Raw genomic sequence first — 25,491 nt, forward strand, 5'->3', positions numbered from 1 at the left:
ATGGCAAATGCTTGGTTCACAGTTGAAGGCACCCAGTTCTGCTGATACGCAGCTCTTCCCTCCCAGGTCCTGCTGATGGGCAGCAGCCCCTTGGTTGCCAAGAGACAGGTGAGATTAAGAGGCCATGGGGCTCTGTGTGGTCTGCCCCAGCTTGTCCCGGAACAAGCACTGATGGCTGAAGCTCTGCAGCAGCAGCTTCTTCAAGGTGTTACTGTGGGCTGGGGGGGAGGATGGTGTGGGGGGTCTCTGATCACTTTGGGAACATAAGCACCATCTCCTACAAGAGTGTCATGAAATGGATGCTGGAGTCTGACTCTGGCAGTTGTGCCTTAAACTTCTATTTTATTTCTGAAGACTTCTGTTTTAATTCCTAAACGGCCTGAGTGACTAAAGATCCTCACGATAGCCAGTGCCTGGCCTTGGACACAGGATTCAGAGCGCACTGCATGGGCTTTTACCTGAATGCTAATGAAAGCTAGAAGTAGTAGTTAAAAATAAATCGTAAGTCCTTTGCTTGTAGAAGATGAATCCTGAGCAGAGCAAATGAGGGGTGGCACAGCAGCAACCGTCCTTATGGCCACCAAAGGTAGAGCAGGAGAAACACTAATCCCCTGCACAGCCTCGTCACCAAGAGGATTAGGCAGGATTTTATCGAGCCCAAGCAAGCGGTGAGCAGCAGCCGAGAGCTGACACCACGCAGGAGGGGCAGCAGCCACCCCGTCCACGTCCAGGAGGGGTCTGCGCGTGGTACATCGCTGGGTAAGGGGGCACAGCCGGGGGGGGAGCAGGCATCCCTGCTGAACCTGTGTCCCACCTGCTGGGGTCTGGCCCTGTGAACACTCGCCCTCCCTTTTGCTAGCCTGGTGCTCAGCGAGCCGGGCTGGACGCCAGCGTGTGCTGGTGCACCCCGCGGCTGCCACGTGTCCCTTCAGCATGCGGAGCGTGGCACGTGAGCGAGCCGGTGGCTCCCAGGGCCGTGGGCACATCACCTCTCCGTCTCCTGGTCTGCAGGGTCCCCATGGGCAGGCAGCGTGGCCCGCCGGTGCCGAGGTGGAGGCAGCTCCTGCGCGCCGGGTGCCGGTGGCTCCTCTCGCTCTCCGGGACGGTGCTCCAGGGGCTGTGGTGGCTCTGGAGGCTGGTGTGGGTGGGTACTGCGGGGGGGGGGGGGGTTTCCCCCTTCCCCAAGGGCCTTCAAGCACTTGTGTCGGCTCTAAACGTGGCGTGTGCCCAGAACCAGGTGCTGGGGCATGGGGTCAGGGGTCTGCCGGGGGTGTACCGCTCTGTACCCGTGGTGCCGGGGTCTGTGGTTTGGTGCGGCTGGGGCAGATGGGGGAGGAGGTCACCACGCCATCTGACAGCATGGCTGGAGGATCAGGACCCTCATCTTTGGGAGCTGGCTTGAGGCACTGTAGGGTTCTGCCCTCCGAGAGCGCTGGGGACGTGGGGACGTTCCTCTGGGCTCTGCCCTCCCTGGGGCAGGTTTGAGCCTGCTGCTCTCACCATGCGGCTGCCGTCCTCTCCCCCAGTACCTGCTGTTCTGCTACAAGAGCTGCTGGGACAGCGCCTTCCAGGTCACCGAGGAGGTAACTAACTCCCCCAACGTGCCCCCATGCCACAGGGGCTGCGGAGATTTCTGACTCCCCCCCAGGACACGGCTGAGCCCGGTGACACGGTCTGTTGGGCGGCCCTGTGGCACCAGCGGGGCTGTAGGTCCCCAGGTCACGGCATGGCAGGGTTCCCCGGTCAGGGTCGGTGCCAGCGGCCAACTGGGCTCAGCTGCCCGTGGATATGTCAGTCCCTGCTGTCCGTGGCGGCTTTCAGCTCAGCATGGTGTTGCGGTCGAATCTGGAAAGTGGCAGCCAGGGGAGCGAGGAGGAGGAGGAGGAGGAGGACGGGGGCTCCATTTCTGCGCTGGAGCCTGGGCAGGCAGGTGGGTCCCCGGCACGGCGGGGGGGTTGTCCCTGGTGCGGAGGCTGGTTGGGGTGGGTGTCGCAGGGCGCTGGCGGGAGCTGAGCTGTGGTGCCAGGGCAGTGGCAGAGTGGCAGCGGTGCGGTGACGCCAGCGAGGCCGTGCTGGAGAGGTTAGAGGCGCTGGAGGCCGACGTCCGCTTCCTCTGCACCGAGCTGGGCGCCGAGAAGCTGCTGTGGAGCAGCCGGTTCCTGGAGCTGCTGCAGGAACAGCAAGGCCTGCGCCAGCGGGTAAGTCCCCCATGGGGCCCCCAGGCCCCCCCCAGTCCTCTCCGGTACCCTGGACCCTCATGCCCCGTCCCAGCTGCAGGAGCGCCCGCGGCGGTGGGACAGCGGTGGCAGCCCCGAGCTGCTGGGGGAAGCGGAGGACCAAAGTGCCAGTGGGAGCGAGGGAGAGAGCCTGGCAGGTAGTAGCTGGGGGCACGGGGGGCGGGATGGAGAGACAGTGGTCAGGGAGGGGGGAACCTGCCACCTGCAGCCAGAGCTGGGGATGGGGCAACATGTTGAGCTCTGCCAATGGGGAGCACTGGGAGGTACCTGGGAGGACAGGGTGCCAGGGAAGGCTCCCAGTCCTCTGTACCAGTTGCCAGCAGGAGCCCGGCTCGGCGCTCCTGCACTCGGCAGAGCTCCGGCCATCGCTTCCCCTCTCGCCCTTTTGCTCTGTTAAAGGACGCCGGTGGATGGAGGCACGCTGGCAGCCAGCCCCATGCCCAGGCAGTCTTTTGGGGCCAGCAGCTCCACGACAAGCAGAAAACGTAAGCGAAGGTGTAAGCGGGTTGTTGGTGAGACGGGAAGGAGCCACATGTCCCTCCCTGCCCAGGCACTGCAGGACACAGGCCAGGACGGCGCAGTCCTGGTTGTGTTCCCATGTCCTTGTATGTGCCTCCATCCTTCAGTGCCAGCCAGGCCCTGCCCCGTCCTGCCCCATCCTGCCCAGCCCTGCCCGTTCAGCAGAACTGCAGCCAGTTCCCAGAAGCAGGAACCAGCCAGGAGGCAGCTCAGGGCAAGTTGCTGTCTCCTGGGCTGCCCAGGGCAGGTCACAGTCACCCCTCGCCCGGGGCCACCCCTGGGACTGACTGTGCCCTGGGCGGGTTGTCTCTGGTGGAGTCCAGCAAGGAGCATCTTCCTGACCTGCCGCAACTTGTTGGGAGCTTCCAGGAACGAGGAGTAAGGTCACCGCCAGCTCCGTCACCTTGCACGAGCTGGCGACGCCATGGCCACGGATGGATTGCAAAACTCAAGCGCTGCCCCGTTTACTTCCTCCTGGGCCAGTTGAGCCCCTCTGTCAGCTGCTCCGCACGCGTTGCAGCTCCCGGCCGGCTCCTTGTGACAGCTCTCGGTGGCAGGGAGGGGGAACCCTCTCTCCTGGGGGGGCTGAGGGTCCCTTGTCCCCAGAGAATCGCTCAGCCAGGGATGCTGTGCCGCAGGAGTGCCAGCCCCGAGTGGAGCAGGCTCCGAGCTGCACGGGGCACGTCTGAGCAAACATGCCTCTGCCCCTCCAAAGGGCTGCGTTGTGTCCGTCAGCCCCCAGCCCAGCAGAGGCAGAGGAAGCAGCTGGGGTGGGGGGGAGGCTGGAGGAGGGCACTGAACCTCCCACCCCCAGGAGACCAGACCCGGCAGGGCCACAGGCCCTCCACATGCGACAGGATCAGCGTTGGGCTCCCATGCAAGACCTGGGGGTGAGGGGCCACCCCGTGCCCAAGCCCTGGTCCAGCCTCAGGGCTGCATGCTGGCTCCCACCCCGCCACGGGCTCCCCCTGCCACTGCCAGCCCCTGCTCTGCTGCTGTAAAATACAGGCGGCCACTTTCCACTTGGTTGCGTGCGCTTGGTCTTTCCGCTGCACGGGCTGGGACAGCTGCAGCACCGCCGCTCTGCAAAGACCCCGGTCCTGCAGCTCTTTGGGGAGAGGGTGTGAAGACGAGCTCTTGCTGAAAGCAGACTGGGGACCAGTCCCCACCCCATGGCAGCTGGGGCACGGAACGGCGTGTACCGCAGCGGTGATTCAGTCGGGGAAGCGTGCATTGCAAACGTGAGCTGTGCTGCTGAAGGGAGCGTGTGGCAGCAGCGCTTCCCACCTGGGAGATAATCCTGCCTTGCGAGAAGGCTATGCAAACCAGCCGCTCCTTGCCCAGAGATGGGCAAACGCTTTTCATCGCTGTTCCCACTGCTTAAAACACGTCTCGCCAGCCCTGTGTGCGCAGCCCTTCCCTGCGGGCCCTGGCACTGCGCTGTCTGCCACCGTCAGCTGCCTACACCTGGGCAGCAGTGACCCCGCAAGTGCCAGGTAAAGGGGGGGACGAAGGACTCGCTGGCAACCGGCTTATGGCAAAGGCTACGGCTGCCCCTGAGAGAAGGCAGCCACTCATTCAGGGGCATCTGCCCTCCGGCACAGGCAGCAGAAGGCTCCTGCCGTCACTGCCTGCGAGACCCACGGGCACAGCTCTCCGGGAGCCCGGCGATGCCACCGCACACCTACACCAAGACTCGGCCTGTGCATTAGGCAGGGAACAAAACGCTGAACAAATCTGTGCCCAGGGCTGACTCCCTGCTCCCCAAGCAGGGCAGATGTCTCGATCCACAACACAGGCTGGCCTCTTCATACGGGACAGGCCAGAGGAAACTCCAGTTTCTCCTGCCTTCTCTCCACCTGGTGCTGGTTTTCACTTGGGGCAAGTGCAAAGAGCCCCCCGTGGCACACAGCTGAGGGTCTGCTAGTGACCCTGCTCCTCACAGTCCTGCAGCCCTGAGAACTGGCCTCCAGGCCTAAGGCATTTTTTTTTTAATTTTTTTTTTTAACTTTCATTCTGGTTTTGTTGCCAGCACCAGGTAGACTTGTCTGATGCTGCTTGGGAATTAACCCCGCAACACTGTGGAATGGCTGCCATGACCCTCGGCCGGCTGCCATCCCCAGAGCCCTGGAGAGCACATGGAAACCATCTCCACAGCCCCGACTGCCGCCTCTGCGCCCACCCCACAGGGCTGGCAGGTGCAGGGGCTGGGGACAGGCTCCTACAGTGAGCAGGGATCGTTCCTCCCAACATGCCCATGCAACACCCCACATCAGGGAACTGATGCAATGCAAATAACAGCAGCCTGACTCATCCTGCACCAACCTGGCTCCTGCACGGTGTTTGAGGTGGGACAGCCCCACACTTCATAGAAATACCAAAATAAATCAGGTCCTGCAAATGAGCCACTCCTGGGTCCCTGCTGCGGCAAAACCCCAGCTCCAAACTGACCATCCCCTCTCCTGCAGAATCACAGCAGCAGCCACGCAGAGACCTCAGGAGCACCAGTGATGCCAGGCAGCAGCTTTGCAGCGACGTGACGCGGTCCCGGCCCTGCTGCAGCCGCAGCTCAGCTCTCCTGAAGCAGTCCACAGGGCCATGCTGGAAATCCCCTGACAGCAGCTCAGCCACTCTGCCCTGGACAGGGTTTAGAAGGTGGAGGGTGAAATAAAGCAGCATTAGCTACTTTCACCAGCTCTTCCTCCCCACTGGAGCAGCCCCCCGTGGGTGGGCAGCCCCCGCTGCAGCACTCTCACCACGCTGCCTCTGTGTGAGGCAATAGCTGCCCCGCAGGCTGAGGAAACCTTTCCCCTGGGCCAACACGCCATGCAAATCCTCCTGACCTATTGCTCAACCAGACGCTGTATTTACTCCAAAACATTTGTGCAACGCAGGCCTTCAGGGGCGCGGGGGAGGCACTGCGAGCCACGGGGAAGTTTGGGGCTGCTTCTCACTCCTGGCCTGTGGCTGTGCCAGGAGGGCTGAGCTGGCTGCCGCTCCCCCCAGTCGCGGCAGCAAGCGGTTTAGCTTTAGTCCCCCCAGTTGCTGCAACAAGGGGTTTTAGCTTTGCTCCGGGCCACCTGCTCAAGGGGAAGCTCAGACAGCAAGAAAGCACTTCTGCTGCCCTCGTGCAACTCCTTAAGGGAAGACTTTCCACAGGCAAACCCTGGCCAAAGGGAGCGCAGGGGCATTCAGGGCCTAAACCCCAAGGCACTGAGGAAGGCTGGTGACGGGTGAACTGAAAAATGCATGGCTGGAGGGTGAGCACTGACAGGTACCTGCACAGGCAGCACTCCGCCATCCCCGGCGCACCACCAGCCTCCCTGCCCCTGCCTGCTTTCCTGCCCTCTGGTAGGACCCAGACCCTCTCTAGCTGTTGCACCTTTCTGTCCGCTTCGGTGCAATGTTTACTCTGTGAAGTTACTCACTTTCTGCATTTCTGTCTTACAGCAAGACTGTACCCCAAACTGCCTCAAATACGCAGTGCAGAGCTGCTGCTGTGGTCAGGATACCCCTCCCTACCTGCAGGGAGAGAAACAGCCCTGCAGCCTCAGAGTTGGGTGAAAACAGAGATTTGATGCTGAACTTGCTTGCTTGTAACGTGGCCTGCCCCAGGCAGGTGGTATCGCCGCAGCCCCCATGTAACCCCACACGTGTGTGTGCTTCTATTACACAGAAGCCCCTTTCCCATGGCCCGTACAGGAGCTGTGGGTCAGATTCCTGCCTCTGGAAATGCCTTAAAAAGTTAAGAGTTGAGCTAGCCACATCCTGGAAATTCCCCGATGGGAGGGAACCAGATGGGTTCAAACAAAAGTTCAGCAAGCAAGAAGGGCACAAGGCAGCTGGTGCAGGGGAGGGGTGAGCAAACCCTGGGGAACAGGCTGCGGCCCCGCAGACATTGGGTGCCCAATCCCTCTGGGCTGGGGCAGGGGGCTGCGTCCGCCGCCCAGGGCCCTTCCTGGATCACTGCCCAGCACAGGGGAAGGAGAGATAAGAATCCAGCAGTCTCTACCATGACCTCTGCCACAGCACAGCTTCCTATTTCTTCCTTCCCTCTTTTGAGTATTGGTTTTAAAAAAACAACAAAAAAACCCACAAAGTCAAGATATCCTGCAGCACTGACTTCTGAAGGCAGGCTCTTCCCCTGCCTGTTCACCCTTCCATTGTGCAGTGGGAGCAAAGCCTTTCCTTTGAGGATATTTAATTACCTTTGCCATCTATTTCTAGCACAACTGGGAAGGCAAAGAGGAGACTGTTCTCCTCTACCCTCAAAACACACCAGTGGACCTAGAAGCACCTTCACTCGGCCTCCTCACCTTCACGTCAGTTTTTCCTACCCCAACCCACCCCTCTTGGTTCCCTTTACCCTGCCTTGTGCTTTTGGGAAGGATGCAGCCACAGCAATCTTCACATGCTGAGAGCAGGAAGCAACACAGATGACAAGTGAGAATGACTTGACCACTGCCAGAAGGTGAAGGATGGCACGCTTGATCTGGAAGGAAAGAGCTAGCGATGGCTGTGCTCACCAGACTTGTTTTGCAGAGCTCACAGCCGTTCAGCCAGCTCCCACTGGCCCCACTGTCCAACAGAAACAGCCTTGGGTCATCTTAGCAATTCTCTTTCTCTTTCCCATTGTTCTGCCCTGACTCTTTTCAGGTGCCTTCTGCACCCCGTTCTCCAGCTCAGCCTGGGAGCTGCCCCTTTCGAAGAGAACAGCAGCCATTCCTCACCCTGTCAGGGTAGGAAAAGCTGCTCAGAGAGGAGCGAGCCTCCTGCGGGGCTCAGCACAAGGCTTTACCAACTGCACAAGGCCAACAGGATGAAGGCAGGGCAACCCCGCTGAAGTACAGGAAACTTTCAACAGGGTGTCTGTGTGTGACCTCCTTAAACTTCAGTAGATCAGTAAGCTGACAAGAAGATCTAACCTATTTTAAATGGATAAGAAACACAATGCAAATGCACAGCAGTCATGACAGGTCCTCCCTGCCGATGCACCCTGAGGAAGTGGTAAGCCACAGGATGTGTCTTGAAAATTCCACAATAACAGCACAGCGAGAGCCTGCCCAAGCACAGCAGCCCGCCATGTGCAGGTAGGCAGCTCCTCTGACTCAGTGCGGACGACTGTGTGGGGCAAAAAAACCATGCAGCCGCGACAGTTCTGGTCAGCATTCCTCACGCTTCCTGAGCTCCCAGGCATCACAGTGAACCGGCCCACCGGGATACATGGCACACAAGAAAGGAGTACTTGCACTCAAACACACAGGATGCTCCAGGGGCAGGAGGCACAGGTTCACTCACGCAGAAGCCTTGCATGAGAGAACAAGAGAATTCAGAGAAACAGTGGCTGGATTTCGGCTGGGTTTTCTGGGTGGCGTAGCAGCACACACAGCAGCAGTTTGTGGGAATAATTTTGACCAGATTTGTATTAGCAACTGACACTCCCAGATTGCTTCATGCGCCACCAGGACTGTCACTGCAATAGAAGAGGGCCATTAATATCACCACCAGGTCTTCCTTTTCTGGTTATGGTAAGGAACCTCTGTGCTTCTGCACAGATTCCTTTAGTTGTGTCGGTCCAGCTTTGACAGAAATAAAAATAAGCATTCCCCCCACACCTACACATCCTGCAAAACTAAAATTAGCTATTAAGGTATTTTACAGGAAGACTGGCCTTAAAATCCTGCAGCATTTTTCAACTACAGACCCCACTACAAACAGCAGAAAAGTCTTCACCTGGTTAAAAGGTCTGATCCAAATCTATGACACATCACTTAATCCCCTCCCCACCAAGACCCCAGCCATCACACAGGTAGAGAGACACATGAGCTTACTGTCACTTCAGATGACATCCTCCAGAGGGTTCCTCTCCCACAGCCAATAAATGACCTTTCAGACTGCGAGGCTCCAGATTTGCTTTTTGAAACAAAGGACTATCTCTGGGAGCACCTGCCTTCCTTGTTTTTTATTAACTAGAAATAGTTATTGCCCTGTATTAAATCAGGAGCACAAATTTGAATAAAGACTATAAAGTTATTTAGCAAGTCAGATAGGAACATGTGGTACTGCAGTATAGCAGGTGGGAGGGGAAGATTCTTACACAGAAATGCGAGCATTGATATTCCTACTGCATTTCCTTCCCAGTTCATAACAAAGCTTTAGAGCAAAGTCTTGACATGTGAGAGTTCACATATTATCATATGATCATGCTTGACATCTGACACAGATGTGCTATACAACTGGCTAAAATACACATTTATTTCCAGACTATACTGTGGAGTGCCCATTAAAACTGAAGCACAGCCCACGCTGTTTATTCCAAAATTGTTTGAGTGTACTATTCTTTAGCACCCGAGACAGCCAGCACCACCATGGTTCTCATACTGCAGTTAGAACCACATGCCAGTGCACTGCTGTCTCACTGCACCTCGACTGCCAGTGCATCCCCTATGCAGTGAGCTAACCTCAGTAATGCCAAATAAACAGTAAACACTGGACATACTATTATCTGCTACAGCAATTTGATTATTTTTTTTGACCTGTCACACTGCATCAATTCACAAGCCTGTCAATATCCAGCCATCAGGCTGTCACTGCCACTAGATTTGTGTATGAAGATCTAAGATTGTCAGAGGAACCCCAGGGAGGAAGGATAATTCCTCTGACTTTCCTGGAAAGCCAGCCAAAATGTTGAATGGTCTTCCAAAAAGCCACCAGAGACCAAATAACTCAACTCAGCAGTTTTTATTCATATAACACAAGTTCTTACTTTGCCATGGCTTTGACATGGCTGCCTCCATTCAGTACATAAACTATATACTGCATAATGATACAGGAAGTTCAGTAAAATGTCAGCTTGTGAGTATAAAATGTTAATCTTCTGATTGCAAGAGAAGAAGCATATATCAGCATTCCACCAAAAAAACAAAAACCACGATGCCAAGTAACACAATGGCTGAGTCGAGACTAGTACTAATTAAAAACAGCATCAAGCAGCAAGTTGCTGGACAATAACATTAAAAACCATTTTTCCTGTAATTTACAAATATGCAAAGTATCAGGTTACTTAAAATTAAGAAGCATTTTGCTTACTAACATGAAACATTACTAATTTGTAATGTATCATAATTAACCAGGTATACAGGTTTCTGTGTCCCTGTGGTTTTTATGGCACATGGTGCCAGTCTGGGTAGGTCACTCCTTGGACAGTCAGAGGGAAGAACAGTAATAGACAAAACCATTCCTGAAGAGGGTTCTCAGAAACAGCTGTATTCCACTCTCCCCTTCATAGTTTGCCACTCAACAACCTTGGTTTAACCACAAGATGGACATATTTAAAAAACATAACAGAAAACACAGATACAATGTGTATCAACAAATCAACTGCTTCTGGCCTGCAAGTGCAAGAAACATCTTTGCATTCTAAGCACAGTGAAATTCCAGGACCAGAACCAATTACTACAGCAATTGGGTTTGCATATTTAAAATTGTTACAGTATCTACAGTAAAAAACATCTTACAGAGTAAGAGGGAATGAAAGGGGAACAGTCTTACCAAATAAGTCTTACTCTACATTTTTGGATGCTGCTATAGATTGATGAAGCTGAAGGGGACAGGAAAACATTAGTAAGAAGATAAAGCAACAGCTTTACAGAGAAAAATACTAAGGAATCCTCAGGAACAGTACTGGCAGCAGTCCAGACATGACTACAGCTGTTTTACTGAATGCTCAAAACTATTGCTGTCTGAAAACAAAAGGCACAACATCGTAAATCCTCCTTGTCAGTGTTGTACAGAGATAGCCTAAGACAGGTTACCAGGCAAGGTCAATGTTTTAGAGCAGCATCAACAGCATGGTCATCCAAGTGTTCTGACAACTGCGTTTTTCAGCAAATGCCAAACACACAACTTGCATGAAGCTTTGGAGCAGTGTCAGGCCTCTCATCCTGAGAAACGATTGCACTCCTAGCTCCTCTTATTTCTGGGAGCTAAGCAGCTTGCTAAGCACTTGTGCTACATATTGGAGAATGACCTCATCTCAGGAAGGTAACCTTAAGTGGGAGGGGTATGGGAAGCATCATGAAAGTGCACCAATAAAACCGAATTAAAGAGAGCTAAACCCAGCTTCATACTATATTTATAATCCAACATTTTCCACAAGTCGGCATGGCAGTATTTACTAAAAAGGCTTAGTTAACAGCTAAGAACAGCCTTGACAATGCATTTCTGTCTTCACAAAAAAGCCTCACACCACTGCAAAGGTAGTACCCCCTTATATTTCACAAGCCCCCCCTCCCCAGGAGTCCTCCCTCCATAAGCCTGATAATACACTAAACCATCTCAAAACTGAAGCTAATGGGAGGAGTAAGGTCACATTCAGTTCTGAACAACTGTAGGAATTTAGGGTGTGTCTGACTCACCATACAATCCCAAAGGAAAAATCCTGCTCTGAAGCTGCAGCCTCTTCTGTTTATCACCCAGAGCCTCTTCAACAGCCTCTGGGGAAGATGGGACGCTAGGGTGCTCTCACCTCTCTAAGTGGGGCACACTGTCGCATCTAGACCAGAATTTGCTGTGAGCATACCACATCTGGTATCCAGCCTCCAACTGGAGCCTGGTATTTCCAAGGAAAAAGGAGGAGCCCTCAGAAGGCATCTACAGCAGCTACAGGGTGCAAACACTGCCTCTCAAGCTTTTCACATGCCTGGTTGCCCTCAGCTTCTGCCTCATATACCTGGGTTCTGAGACTTGTACGTCAGTATCTCTGCAGCTAGCCTTTGGGGATCCAGAAGCCGAGGGAAACGGCTCATCACAGCATCAACTAAATGGGGATGGAATATGCCACACAGCTTGACATGCACATTGGCCCGCTCCTCTGCGAACTGGTCAGAGACAGCCCACTGGCAGGAGTCCCCATACGCTGGCCCTGGGGCTCTCTGTACTGAACGAGGATCTCGCACGCTGGTAGATATCACTTGAGGCGGCGGCGGCATCTGGTATGGTTCAGACCAGTACTCCCGAGAATGGGGTGGAGGGGCATTATACTCATTGGGCAGGCTGTATTGCCCAGCATTAGCTGGGTGTACAGGTACTCCATAGCCTGAGAAAGAGTGAGGTGGCCCTGAGTGAGATATCTCAGGGCTATACTGCAAGAAGCTAGCACCAGAGGAGGAAGATTTATGGGAACCATGCTTGTAAGAGACCAGACCATTTTTCTCTAAGCTGGGAGAATGTGGGTAGACAGGTCTCTGCCTACCACAGGTGCAGACTGCCACCTGATCAGCGTGGGAATGATCACAGTGACTGGTAGATCTGTAAGGCCACATGTCAGACAGTTGGTTCTCCAGAGACCCAATGCCTGAGTCAAGATGCTCCTGAGAGATATAAGACAGAGAGTCCATATGAGCCTGCTGGTACCTGTCAGAAGGCCTGTGGCTCCCACTGTTAGGGGGGACACTGCCTGACACACAGCCTTTGACCTGAAGTGAAACATCGCTGGGCTTTGCTTTGTGGGTCAAGCTTTTCCTCTCTGCAGAGACCTTCTGCAAGGAGCTTTTATCACTCTCTGTGGGCACAGAGCACAAGAGCTCTGCCTGGGAACCTCTTTTGCCCTTTTTCTCCTCCTTGGCACTGGTACTTCTGGTAGGAGACAACCTTGCATTGGCTCGGAGTTCATCAGCTAATGAGCGCTGGGGCTGATTGATCCTTTCAGGATGGTAGAATTTACACTTGATTCCATAAGTGCATTTCTTCCCTGCAAGGACAAGCAGAGGATGGAATGACCAGCTGAATTTTACTAAATGCATGAATTACACTTGCACAGACACCTCAGTCTTCATGTTTAGAAGGCAGTTCTTACCATAGGGGCACTGTTGTTTCTTGTGTTCTGGCACCACAGGTTTCTTTCTGAGAAAGTTATCCAGGCTGGGGCCATGTCGCCCTAAGGGATCATCTGGAGGCATAAACCTAAAGAAAAATAAATCTCAATCAGAAGCAGTTCACTTTCTTGGGTGAGGGTTTAATGTCTTTTCAGCGTCTCCCATTTCATTGACCATTAAAAGCTATCTGAACCCTAAAAAGCTTTCCCATTTCACTGCCGATATACCCTCCTGTCACCTGGTAAAGACCAGCATGAAATGCTTCACTTCAGGCACAGAAGAGGTTTTGTGCTCTGCTGCTGACCAGAATTAGTACTTGCTGCTGGGCCTGCTAGTGACTGTCCTGTGAGGAAATCAAGCCCTGGAGCTCTCCTAGGAACTACAGCAGAGCTCCTAGCTCCAAACCATGAACAGGTATTGAGATTACTCCAATTCCTTATGCCTTTGTACCTCACCACAGTTGGTTAGTTCTTCCCACCACACTTCCTTCTACATAAAAAAAAATAATATCTCTACAGCATTTTTTTTTCATTCTGTTCCAGCATTTTGCTCTTTTCATGCACCACTTGCTCTTGCTTCATTAAAACAAGACAGCATGCTCACACAGATCTTTTTTTAAAAGCAAAGGAAGAATGGGAACATACTTGTCATTGACAAAGGAATACATCAGCAGACTCTCCTCAATGAATTTCTTCCACTCAGGACGCTCGTTCTGCAGGTCCCGATAAGTATCGTTAGAAACCACAATGCCATCAGACTCATGTGCCAGTTTCACAATGAATCGATCATCATAACAGACAACACGCTTGCCTCCAACCCGCCTGGAAGGAGTGAAGACCAGAATTTTCTTCTTCTCAAGGTCACGGAGAATGTACTGGTCTAGAACAGACACAACTGTGAACACACACAGCCCAAAGGCCTTCGCACAGATAAAGTAACAATATAAATAAATGACAAAATTCATGTAGTCATTTCATCTCTCCACAACCCAGCCTGTAGTCTCATCTCTTTTCTTATACCATCCATCACGCTGTCAGAGGCGGACTCCTCGCCCCTGTGCCTGCATGGCACCTGAGAACACTGGGAGCTCACCACAGAGGCTGCTGTAATACAGCAAGTCCCATCCACATAATCTTTTGCTCGCAAAGTGTGATTTGCATTTAAGACTGGCAGGCTAATATCTTTTGTGGTGCCATACTACGTGCATGGATTTCTGAGTAGAGGTACTCAGAAATCTCAGCTGTTTGCCAGTTCAGAGCAAACTCCCCTCAATTTGGATAATTCAGACTAAACTCCCATCAAGCTTTAACTTTTAACATGTAGCAATTCTGTGCAGTCCCCCACTGTTGAATATGTTATAGTCAAATACATAGCATGAAGATGTGTCCCCGAAAGAGAAAAAAAATTAAAGTAATAAAAGACAAGAAGTTAGGAAGCAGAGTAGTATTACATTCTTTGTTCTCTGAATTATTGCAACTGATCCAGGCAAGAACTTGCTTAGGGGAGAAGTTAATGACTAATTCTCACTGGTCAGCTCAACTTACTGGATCTCCTACTACTCAGATCTTCCATTCATAAGTTAATTACTAACTAGCCAGAACTTTGCAAGCTCATTAAGCGACAAAGCATTAAGCCTGAAAAGCTACTTTTGGTTTTTGTATTTCCACACCTGTTATAAGTACATCTGGTCGTGGCTGCTCTTTCCTCCAAGATGGCACAAAGACTGTAATATCCTTGTGTCCCCTGTCCCAAAACCACTGGACAGCCAGAAGGATGCCTCGGCAGGAGAACACTTCTTTATTTCCATGGCTGCATCAAAGAAGAAAATTAAGGACTTCAATATTCAGGTTATGTACAAGACTAGGCAGGCAACACACTAAGCAAATGGATGCAGCAATTCAGACAACCTTTAGTGAAGAAGTGTTAAGAGTAGCACAATCAGTATTCATTGCTCATCTTGTGTAAATAGAAGCACTAAGATCTTCACAGAATTACTGTTCCTTTTAGCCCCTTAGTATACCAATAAACACCCAAATTCTCACTGGGAGGGAGAAGGCAGCAGTAACCATTGCAGCTGCTCTGAAACAGAGCCTTTGCTTCAACTCTGGACTCTAGATCTTTATTTTTAGCCCCGAGTACAACGTGATCTTGAACACCCTTTGTCCTATTCTGCCAGCTAATGCCAGTGGTTAATCTCTGCCAGTGCAAACTGCACCCTCAGTAGGTGTTTTGCTTGTAAAGTTACCACGATAAGGAAAACAAGATATTTTATGCACTTTTACCTCAAGGACATCAGCACTGATGAAAGATGCTTCTTCGTTATCTTATGGCCCCCGAAGTCAGTTACAAATGCACTATTTGCACGAAATAGCAACATCTCCTGTTAACAGGATCAGTGCTGAATGTCTTAACAGCACTTGGCAGTTTAAGAACAAAGTTTGACAACAGCATCAGAAGCTATGTACCAATGCAAAAAGCTGCTTCTCAATTATTTATTAGGTTGTATCAATAAGTTTCCAGAACTTCTAAGAGGAAACTACCACTCCTGTTTTACAAGTGCCAGTATTTACACTGTAATCAGCTCTTCTGTTGATAATAGTTCTGGCAAACTTTCAACATTTCTGTATTACAGCCCAATTTGTCATTCTGGGGATGTAATAGCCTGCACTTTATGATGAAACTCCGGTAAGAGGTACTATACTGCAAATAACTGGTCTCATGATTCCCCACCTGGGCACTGCCCTTGCAGTCTTACTGCAAGACTTACTTCCAAGTCTTACTCTTCCCATCTACACTTGATTGATATTTCAACTCCCACCACCACTTAGCATGCCAGTGAAGTCCTGCATAAAGTAATTACTGAAGGGCTTACATCCCAGCAGAGGCATTGCTAAGAAGGACTGTTGCTGGAGTACTACTAGAAAGAAGCTTTACTTCTCTTCCTGTCCTCACCCTTCTCAAATTAAGAAAATTGAAGAGTTGTACCAAAATACTTATTCTAAAAGAACTATACATTTAGCAACAAAGCTAACACCTAAAGAGACACCAAATGTATCTTCATTAAGAATCCCAAATTACAGAAAGCCCGACATTAACCATCAGAATAAAGATGCTCTAAAAATTTTCTCCAGTGTCAGACTGGTTTTGCTATAGATAAAGGTAGGTTACTATAATCTTTTAGAGATAAATGCGAAAAGCAGAGTTTTGGTTTTTTGGGGGTTTGGGGTTGTTTTTTTTTGTTGTTGTTGTTTTTTTTGTTGGTTTTTTTTTTTTTGAGTCCCTGCTACCAATCTCAAATCTACAGAAGGTAGCCAATTGGGCTGATCTGATTTGGCAGCAGCCAAGAAAAAATTCCCTTAGAAGGAAGTAAAAGTTAATTTCCACTATGATTTGCATATGTTTGTCAAGAGCTGCTCAGGGAGGCCGCTGTACACACTGCAAATGAATCAGCAGGGAACATCACACCATCAATACAGGAAGTTTCAGAATGGAATTCCCCTTCTAGCAAATTGCTTAAAAAAGCCAGACTGCTTTTCTCATGTCAAACTCTGTCCTATTGGCAGCATTATTACTGCCTGGCCTGGCCCAGTCACATTTGGTGTGATCTCTCCTGTGCTTTTTGGGATAACTTCCATGGGTAAACAGCTCCTCATTCAAAACACCACAACCAATTCTGTTGTTAAGCCTGAGCAACTTATCCAAGGTGAGTTTCACTGCAAGAGTCACACTTATCAGCCCAGGTCTCACAATGGGCCATTTTCCTCAAGTGACTGCACAGCTGCTGCAGGAATAGGACGGTGCTCTCCTGCAGACACCTGGGTCAAATCTTTGACTCTCCAGCCCTGCTCTACAGCCATCAGAATTCCTTATTTGCCCTGGGACTCGCAGGCTCTGTTCACTGGTTGCACAGCAGACTGTACCCCATCTTCTCTCAGTCCTGTTCTCAGAACTGTCAGCCACAGCTTGGAGAAAACCACACCTGAAAACAAATCTCCACTCAGCACTTTCACCTTAGACAAAAGGTACAGTAACACACACAGCAGCTCTGTGTGCACCCAGGTTTATTTTTTTATAAAAAAGTCTGTGTACACAAGCACACACTACAAGACCTAGTAAGCTAAAACACAGTGAAGGAGGCTTGTTTTTGAACTGCAACGACAAAGCCTAATTCGGAAGCCTGGTGCATTAAATTAACGGAGCCCAGACCCTCCTGTGCAGAGGTGGGGAGTGCAGCACTAGGGGTCGAGGCCGGGGCAGGCAACACTCACCATCACAGGGAACAAAAGCCAAGGTGAAAGCAGGGACATCAGGCTAATAAACATCCAGCGCAGAGATTCTGGGCGCTCCATGGATATTAGGGCTCCTACACTCCCAAGTTACCGCTCCAACGCAAGCGGCTTCGCAGGCTGCCTCTGGTTGCAGTGCCCAAGAGGACCTGTGCCATCAGCACCAGAACACCCGTGATGCTGAGAGCAAGTCTCAGCCCGGCCTTGGTAACACCAGAGTGCCCCTTTGACACCTCATCTGTTCTCTACACCGTACGGAAATCCAACCAAAATACAAGAGTCGCAGTTTGGAGACTGGTCTCCAACGCAGGAGACGGCTCTGTGCTACAAAGCCTTCTCTAATTAAACCTGTAATTATTTATTGAGCAACTTCCTGCTACAGTAACTTACACAAAGCCATTAGGTAAGAGGACAGTGTATCTTCAACTGTTCTCCCCATCAGCTAGGAAATAGAAGGAAATGCCTTTATCTCCCGGGAAGCACGCCGGCTCTCCTCAGAGCCAAGAGACCACTGGTTACGGGCTGGCAGCGACCACGGGCAGGAGAAGCCGTCAAGGCAAACGGCATCCGTGGACGCGACGCTCATCCTCGCGAGAGCTGTGCATTCTGGTGAGGTGCCTCGGAAGACACCACCGGCCGCTGGCCGGGCATCCAGCCGTTTGCAGCGAGAAACCCCCTAAGGTTTTCAGACCCCAAGCTCTCGGCAGACCCCGTAGCCGGGGGTCAGGCAATAAAACCCACCGCCTGGCCGGGCCGCCGCAGCGAGCCCCCCGCCCCACACCCGGCCAGAAACCCCAGACGCACCTCATGGCCACGTTGCTGCCATCGATCACGATGGGCTTCAGGTTCTCGCTCTCCGTCTCCTCCGGGGCCGGCGCGGGCGCGGGGGTCTTGTTGGCGGCCCCCCCCCGCGGCACCAGCGGGGCCTCCTTGGCCTCCGGCGGGGCCTCGGCGCTCTCCCGCTCGGCCGGGCCGTGCTTCACCAGCTCCCCCAGCACCGTGTTGGTGTCGGCGTTCAGGCCCAGCTTCTGCAGCACGACGTGGATCTCCTCCGAGGAGTAGCCCAGCTTGCGGAAGAAGTCCACCTTCAGCTGCATCTCGGCGCCGTCGCAGGGCTCCCGCCCGGGGCTCCCCGCCTCCTCGGGCGGCTCCGCGCCGGGCAGGCCGCCCGGGCCGAGGCAGCGGCTCTCGCACGGCTCTCTGCCGCTCATCCTCTCTCCCAGCCGGGGCGCCGGCGGCCTGGCGGCCGGCAGCGCCTCAGGCCAGCCCAGCACGGAGAAGACGCTGCCCGCGCTCATGGCTCCCCGCGGGGGACCGCCGGCCTCCGCTCACGCCACGGACCTGCGGGCCAAGACGGGCGTTAGCAGCGGGCCCGGGCCCCGGCCCGGCCTCCGCGGGGCCCGGCCCAGGGCCGGGCCGCGGCGTGTCGGGCCGGGTCCCCCCCTCCCCGAAGCCGCCCGCCCGTCTCTCTTACCGGCCTGCCGCCGACGGGCCGCCGCTGCGCCTCCATGGGGCCGGAGCAGGCCGGGCGGCGGCCGCCGCTTTATACCGGGGCCCGGGCAGCGCCGCGCCAAGGCGGAAGGGCAGAGCGGGCGGGGGCGGAGCGGCGGCCGCTTCCCGGTCCGCCCCGCGTCCCGCCCGGCCCCGGCCCCGGCCCCGGCGTGCGGCCTCGCCTGGGGCCCCGCCGCCGGGCCTAGCGCTCCCCGGGCGAGCAGAGCGAAGCGGGGCCGGGACTCGGCCGCCTCCCCCCGGCCCCTGCGGTTCACCTTCGGTCCCCTCCCAGCCCCGCCGAGGGCTCCTTGCGGAACAACCCCTGCAGGGGCAGGTCCCTGCCGCAAACACCTGGGCTTTATGCAAATCCTGTTGCAATGCGGGCAGATTTGTCCCGACAAGCGCGCTCCGTAGGGAAACGCTCCCCTCCGCTTCCCGCTCCCCCCCCCCCCCCTCCGGGGCCGGTGCCCGCTCGCCGCGGCCCGGCACGGCGGGGGGGACACGAGCGGGGCGGGGGCCGCGGCAAAGGCCCGAGTTAGCGAAGGCCGGCAGGTCCTGCGTGGAGGGGGGCGATGCGGTGGGGGAGATGGGGCCTTGGAGGGTTTGCCAGCGAGTCCTTGGGTGCTGTCGCTCTGAGGTTAAAAGCGTTGAAACACGAAAACTCCACTCCCGGCCCTTGTTTTACTTCCCCCGCCACCGTCAGAGGTGGATGTCCAGCGGTAATTGAAGCCCCAAAGCTCCGAAACGCGTGCTCGGTGCTTCCCGAGAGAGAGCGCATCTCCTGACCGGCACGGGGTGTAAGGTGGTACCAACCTGCTGCCCCTCACCATCTTAAAGACCAGGCTTTGGCCCAGGAGCTGTCAGGAAAACATCGCTCCAGCCCCGGCACGCTCGGCGCCCAGTCGGAAAGCAGAGCAGACCCGCGAGCTGAAACTGGAAAGGGAGGAAAACGGGACGGAGGGCAGGGGACGGTGGGTCGTGTCAGGTGCAGGGACAATCCTGCAGTCACCAAGGAGTCACTGAGGATGCGCTGCTGCTGTTTAAGCCAAGCCTAAGCTGTAGGCGGCTTTAGGCAGAAGGAACGTGTGAATGCGCAACCGCAAGCTTCGGGCACGCCAGCGAAGGTGCTCCCTGGATTGTCGTGTTCTGTCTGAGCTGCGCGTCCAGCGGCAGGTGCTTGGACACAACGTACTGATGGGTGGACGTGGCAGAGCGCGGTCAGGGGCGCTAGGCTGCTTGCTGGCTGCGGCTCCTGGCGTGGTGGCCCCTCCTGCGCCAGCGGTGACCAGCCCAGAGGTTGCCCACACAGGCTGCACGCCGGGCGTGCACCGCGCAGGAGGCTGGAGTCTCTGACACACGCCTCTTGCGCCACTTTGATCCCGGTGTGGTGCAGGTGGCTGTGATTCAGCCGGTGGTGGCTTATCGGCCCGGGGTTTTAGAGGAGGTAAGAGCCAAGAGGAAGCATCTGTCAGCCACCCGTACCTGTCCCCCGACTATTCGCTGAAGCCACCCTTGCACACTGTACGCAACTGCAGGAATTGAACTAACATTTCACAATGTGCAAAAATTTTACATCTCTGACTTCTGATTAATCATTCCTAAACGATTTAATGAAGGTAGTTGCAAATTTGCTTTCCTGAGGCCACGTACCAGAGCCCAACTTAAGAGCAAGGGAACTCTCCCAGTTACAGGAATACATTTGCATTCATCTTCCTTGTGGTTACCCTGAAACAATCATTTTTTCTTGTCTCTGGCCATGTCTGAAACCGCACTGTGTACTCAACAGTAACACACACACAGAGGCTAGATTCAGATCAGAGATAATATCCTTAGTCAGTACTTAAGTAGGTGCTTTCCCAACTCTTCTTTCCCTTGGAATCTACTCCAGTCAGCATGAATCTAGCATTGTTTGTGTGCTTTTGCTTCCAGGCTAAAGTCTATTGCATCAAAAAGTATGGCCACAGATGTGCTTTTTATAGGAATTACCCCAAGTTACGAGCCACAAAGCTGGATCTTCTGATTTATGCAAAGCAGTGGCAGCAACTCCATGCTGCCTGTTTTGATTTGGTAAGAAGAGAAGCCAGGATAGAGAGAGGGTCTGTTGGCTTCTCCACCCTAAGAGTCAAAAGGGGTCATATGCTGGCCACACCCCAAAATTCCCAGTGGTTACTTTTGATTTTTTTTTTCCCCTTTTTCACATTTGCAAACTGCGTGGAAGAGAAAGTGCTTCAGTTACTTGGCATTGCAAGGGCCGTTGTGGAGGATATGAAGATCTCCAGAGCCAAGCCTCTGCTAGGATCACTGGTACAGCGAGACCCTTCGCTACCACGTACAGGCAGGAGACTTTCTTTCTTCCCTGAGGCACACGAAGGGTCCCCTGCGCAGGGAGAGGGGCTGGAAGAGCAGAGCTGTCCCACAGCTGCTGGTGAGGAAGACTCCTACGGCTTCTCAGTTCCAGAGCAAGAAACCGGCTCTCACTTAATTGCTGTGATTTGAAAGTGTATTGACCCGCTCCACTATGCAGCACAGAGGAGGAGGTATTGCGGTTAAATTCCTTGTGCAAACAAGCCTGGACTGTTTTCAGGGCCAGTCACTCCTCCGCTCCACTGTCCCCTGGACCTCATAACCGCGCGGCTGCTGCGGTACCGCCTGCGCGGTGGTTTCCAGGAACCAGCGGCCGTCCTGCTTCCTCCAAACGCGCCCGAAGGTCCCTGTCCCTCTCTGCTCACCCGGGGGTGTCGTATCCAGCAGGACTTCGGTAAAGCCACTGCCCGGGGAACAGTACCCTGTAGAAAATCACGATCGCAGCAGCCCGCTGATATCGAGTTTGGAGCAGCGAGTTGTCCTGCAGTGGGGAATGCCAGAGGAGCTGCAGAACAGAGAATCGGTCTGAGGGGAGGGAAGGGAGCCATATTCAGAGGAGCCTAAATAGCACCAAGTCTGCCAGACACATGCCAACAACCATTTCGTGGATTTCGTAAGGGGTACTGAGCACCTCCATGGTGTTTCGCAGAAGTGCTTTCCAACTTGCACGCCCCCCTTCCATGTCCATACACCAACAAACACCCCTTTGTTTTGGGAAAGGCATCTTGCACAGCTGATTTTTTTCTGTCGTGCACCAGAGGTCAGGCCCTCATCTCACAGCGATCTGACTGGCTTTCTGCTGTGCCGGTGGGGTTGGGTGGTGTGCCTGGGGACGCAGCCCCGACACCCGGGCTGAGGCGCTCGGTGGGGCTTGCTGGGGAGGCTGGGCCGGCGAGCAGTGGGGCTGAGCAGGAGGGAGCACCGTGCCAGCAGTCGGGCGGCCGCCTTGTCCCCTTTCTGCCGCGGGACGGGCCGTCCACGGGCACTGCCGGGCTGCCGAGCGGTGCTCGTGCCTCCGTCCTGCTGCAAGATATCCGCACCCACAGGAAAGCGGTGGAAATCCCCTCTGCAGCGCACGCATGCACGGGGCCTTTCCTGAGGAGGAACTTGTGAGAGCAAAGCGGGGGACAGCGGGCAGGCAAGACCAGATGCTAGACCACAGGATGTGCCCAGCTGCGCCAGGCTGGGTATCAAGGGCAGCCAGCAGCGTCTCGTCCTGCTGAAGGGTTATCTGTCTGAATCAGGGCTTCTAGTAAGCAAAAAAGGGAACAAAAGCTTGCAGGGGCAGCCGTGACAGCGAGGTAGCCTGTGATAGCAGGAGCCCTGTCCTGGGGATGGGCTCCGTGCCTCCCAGTCCTCTGTGTCCTTCCACTTCTCTGCCGACTCAACGTAAGCTTTCCACCAGTCTGGTTCCTTGCTCATGAACAAGTCTCGTAAAATCCTGACATCACATTTTTCTAGGGATTTTTCTAGGGATTACCACTCCCATGTCCTGGATTTTAAAGGAAGAGCTCATCCTCTGGCAAAGCCTTTCATCTCCCACTCGCACATTTAACGCAGTCAAAATAGGTGGTATTCAAGGATCTTATTATCAGCTGGCGGGGAAGAAGCTGGCCTCGTGCCAGTTGCTTGGGAAGAGATGCCAACGCTACAAAACTATTGCTAACCAGCCTCAATCAGGAGCCTTGTCAGCAAAGTGGCCGTGGACCTGGCTTGCCTACCTACGGAAGCTCAAGGCAGCTAACTCTCTTTTAAAAATGGGCTAATTAAACCTCATTCATAAATACCTACATGGGACTACTTAATGTTAATTAAGGACAATTTAAATGGCCTTATTTAGTAGCATTTGGGAGTAAATTAAACAGAATTAAGGCCACTTTAATTCTGAATGAGAGTTTTATGCAGAATTTTAATGCTCTTTAATCCACTTTAGATTTAGTTACTTGAATTTAACTTTCTTAACAGTCCTGTGTAGGCAAGCCCCGAGCAATGAGGGGCAGGTATCCGTACCTACTCAGAGCCTGAGCTCATGCCTACAGCCTGTCTGGGTGGGAATGGGGCTGGGGCTGGCTGTCTTGGGATCTGTGCGTTCCCGTCAGCGTTGGCATCGTAAATCCCCTGCTCATCTGGGGAGTGACCTAATGGCTTGTCTCACCGCACTTACCAATGTGTGCTCCTGGGTGATGCGAACAATACCCGGTAGATTAACTGAATCCTCCCATCACCTGCAAAGTAGGGATTCGAGAGGCTGGCAGAGCTGCATCTGAATTTTCTTTTACAGTGAGCAGTATAATTTATTACACAGTACTGAGCACATCCAGGAATTAAAGGAAAAAACAAGTGATGATTTATGCCCTTTCTTTGGAAGAGGGTCACCATGCCTCACAAGGAAAGCCGAGCAATAATGCTGGAAGGAAAGCTTAGCAACATCCCGTTATAGCAGTTTGCTTTTATAGCTGCAACCACTCACATTTATGGAGATGCTGATTGAGAGACCATCTGCTTCTCTTGCTTGCCTCAATAAAGATGTCTCTGATGGCAGCATCATAGCTCGTTGCTAGAGTGAGAACCCATCAGCTGATGCATCACTCCAGTCTGGAAGCGTGCCCAGCGGAGGCACCAGTGGGAAGGTCACCCCCCCTCGCGCAGGCCAGCTCCGCTCCCGTGCGCACGTGTTGGGCAAGAGCTCTTGGCCTCCCGACCCTGGTGCTACGTGCCTTAGTGATTCAAGAGGAGAAAAGGTAGCTCAAGTCTTCTCAGAAAAAAGGAAAATGTAGCAAGGGAGAACTAGAGGAGAAGCTAAACAGGGATCTGCAGAACTTACTCACATTTTAAGCCTGTATACCCACAGTATTCGCCACATTGCTAGCTGTCTTCCCAGTGCCACCTTCATCCACGAGCATGGGATTCCTTTGCAGCTGCAGACAAACAGACTGATTTTTCTCTGAAATATTCTCTCTTGAACTTATTCCCTGGCTTTTAAGGAGATCCTCATAAGCACTCTGCAGAGTAACTTACTCTCTGTGTAGCCCGAGGGCTCCCTGCAGAGTAGACGTGTTTCGGAGGCTATCACTTGCTCTGGAGGAGAGCACACACTCCTGAGGGACCATGCCAGAGTAATTTATTTGGCTGTCACTGTGACTGCCTGTGTGCCTGACTAGACACGGCCTTAGGTACTACTCCGAGTAAGCAGCCTTGATCTCTACCTTTGGTCTTAGTGAATGATGGCATTAAGTTATAGGACAGGCTTATTTTCTCAGTGACAGATGGATCGGGCACACCCTGACTATTTTTTTCTCTTGCTTTTCCATCACAGAAAAGAGCCATCCTTTCAAGGTCTTTTTGACTATAAGTCTGTTATTATTGAGGGTTGGAATGACAGAGACAGCAGAAGCCTTACCATCGCCCGGGCTGTCCCAGGTGCAGCACGTGGTGCTGCACGAGTGTGTGAGGTCTCGGCTGACCAGCCGGGGATGGTGACCCTGCAAGGGGGCTGCGAGATGAATCCTCCCTGTCTGTCCCACTCTAGGGCTCTGCAGCTCGGCGTGCATCTCCTGAGGTCTTCCATGAAAAGTAAAACTGCACACCAGCAAGGCACTGACAGACCACGGCTGGTCTCGGACAAGTCCCAGGAAATCCTGTTGCCGACCATCCTGGCAGCAAGGAAAGGGCTTGGCTGGACCTGGGAAAGCCGTTCCTCCACACCTCTGTGTAAAAGCCAGGGAGGATCGGTCGCACTGCCCCTGCCCAGGATGCATCAGTGACTCAATATCTGGATAATTCCTCTCGGCTGTGATCACCTTGTCCCAGCAGATGTGTTTAACAGAAGTACCCAGAGCATTGGCACTCAGGTAGCACCCTCTCCTTTCTGAAGCAGCACTCTTGACTTACCGGGTAACCTCGGGTTTACAACAGCAGAGTCAAAAGCAGAGAGAAGCAACAGACTCAACTAATAAATAATGATGGGGAAAACCAAGCAGTTACGCAAGTGTCTGTGACAGCAGCTATTTACGGTTTTGCTAAGCCCTTCCCAGTCACAGCCCCTCTGCCGGAAAATGACAGCTGTCCCCTTCTCCAGAAACATCCCTGCCTGCTCAGCCCAAGTTTTGTTCAGATGCAGCATCAGCAGCCACAGATCTGCTCTACTCTGACATGCCTGGGAGCGTTTACTACTTCAGAGCTAAAAGAATAATAGAAGTTGAACAAACATTTCATGGTATTAACATGAAGATGTTTAAATAGACAGTCACAGAATATTTTATCCCACCCAGAGCAATGTGAAGAGCAGAAGATTTATGCCTATTGCTGAGCAAATACCTCTCGAGAAGTCACATCCATCTGGGAAGCAGTTTTTGTTCTAAGGAACTGAAAGCAGAGCACACCTGAGACAAGCGAGCAGCAGGCAGCAGTGCCGGGAGCTCTCCTGCTCTTCCCCTCCAGGGATAACGGAGGATCCTACAGAGCAGACCTCGCCTGGGGGCAGGAGATGCAGAGCTCACCTACACTATGGGCACGCAGAGGGGAGACGGCACAGCTACACCTCTGGACTCCCAGCCCCCAGAGGAGCTGGCTAGGGATGCCCCTCACTCTGCAGGGAGAAGGGAGACATTTGCTCTTTCCCCGTGCCCTGCATGTGTCGGGGCAGGGGACAAAGCCTCCTAAACCACGCAGGGCTGAGATCATGGCAGGTCCTGAGGGAGAGCCCTGGTGCCCGCTCAC

At 53.4% G+C, this 25,491-nt stretch overlaps 2 protein-coding genes across 6 annotated transcripts; one reads left to right on the plus strand and one right to left on the minus strand.

Annotated features, from left to right (window-relative positions):
* Positions 1-727: 727 nt before the first annotated feature.
* Positions 728-5,947, plus strand: LOC126047058 (uncharacterized). The gene is made up of 7 exons (XM_049820228.1): positions 728-759; positions 1,527-1,583; positions 1,822-1,930; positions 2,032-2,198; positions 2,272-2,374; positions 2,637-2,722; positions 2,864-5,947. The coding sequence occupies exons 3-7, from the start codon at positions 1,828-1,830 to the stop codon at positions 3,041-3,043; spliced, it is 639 nt and encodes a 212-aa protein (XP_049676185.1). The 5' UTR covers positions 728-759; positions 1,527-1,583; positions 1,822-1,827; the 3' UTR covers positions 3,044-5,947.
* Positions 5,948-9,478: 3,531 nt separating this feature from the next.
* ZC3H12A (zinc finger CCCH-type containing 12A) lies at positions 9,479-25,208 on the minus strand. Of its 5 annotated transcripts, none has more exons than XM_049820423.1 (7): positions 24,173-25,208; positions 19,222-23,690; positions 17,722-18,258; positions 14,301-14,440; positions 13,276-13,510; positions 12,613-12,719; positions 9,479-12,507 (listed from the first exon to the last, which is right to left on the minus strand). In XM_049820423.1, the coding sequence occupies exons 3-7, from the start codon at positions 18,213-18,215 to the stop codon at positions 11,480-11,482; spliced, it is 2,004 nt and encodes a 667-aa protein (XP_049676380.1). In that variant the 5' UTR covers positions 18,216-18,258; positions 19,222-23,690; positions 24,173-25,208; the 3' UTR covers positions 9,479-11,479. The 5 variants fall into 5 exon arrangements, with proteins under 5 accessions (XP_049676380.1, XP_049676378.1, XP_049676382.1 ...); XM_049820421.1 differs by having other exon boundaries at positions 19,222-23,489; positions 23,601-25,208; XM_049820425.1 differs by having other exon boundaries at positions 19,222-21,277; positions 23,243-25,208.
* Between the last annotated feature and the right edge of the window lie 283 nt (positions 25,209-25,491).

The sequence above is a fragment of the Accipiter gentilis genome, chromosome 17 (assembly GCF_929443795.1).
Source record: "Accipiter gentilis chromosome 17, bAccGen1.1, whole genome shotgun sequence".
Taxonomy (NCBI): domain Eukaryota; kingdom Metazoa; phylum Chordata; class Aves; order Accipitriformes; family Accipitridae; genus Astur; species Astur gentilis.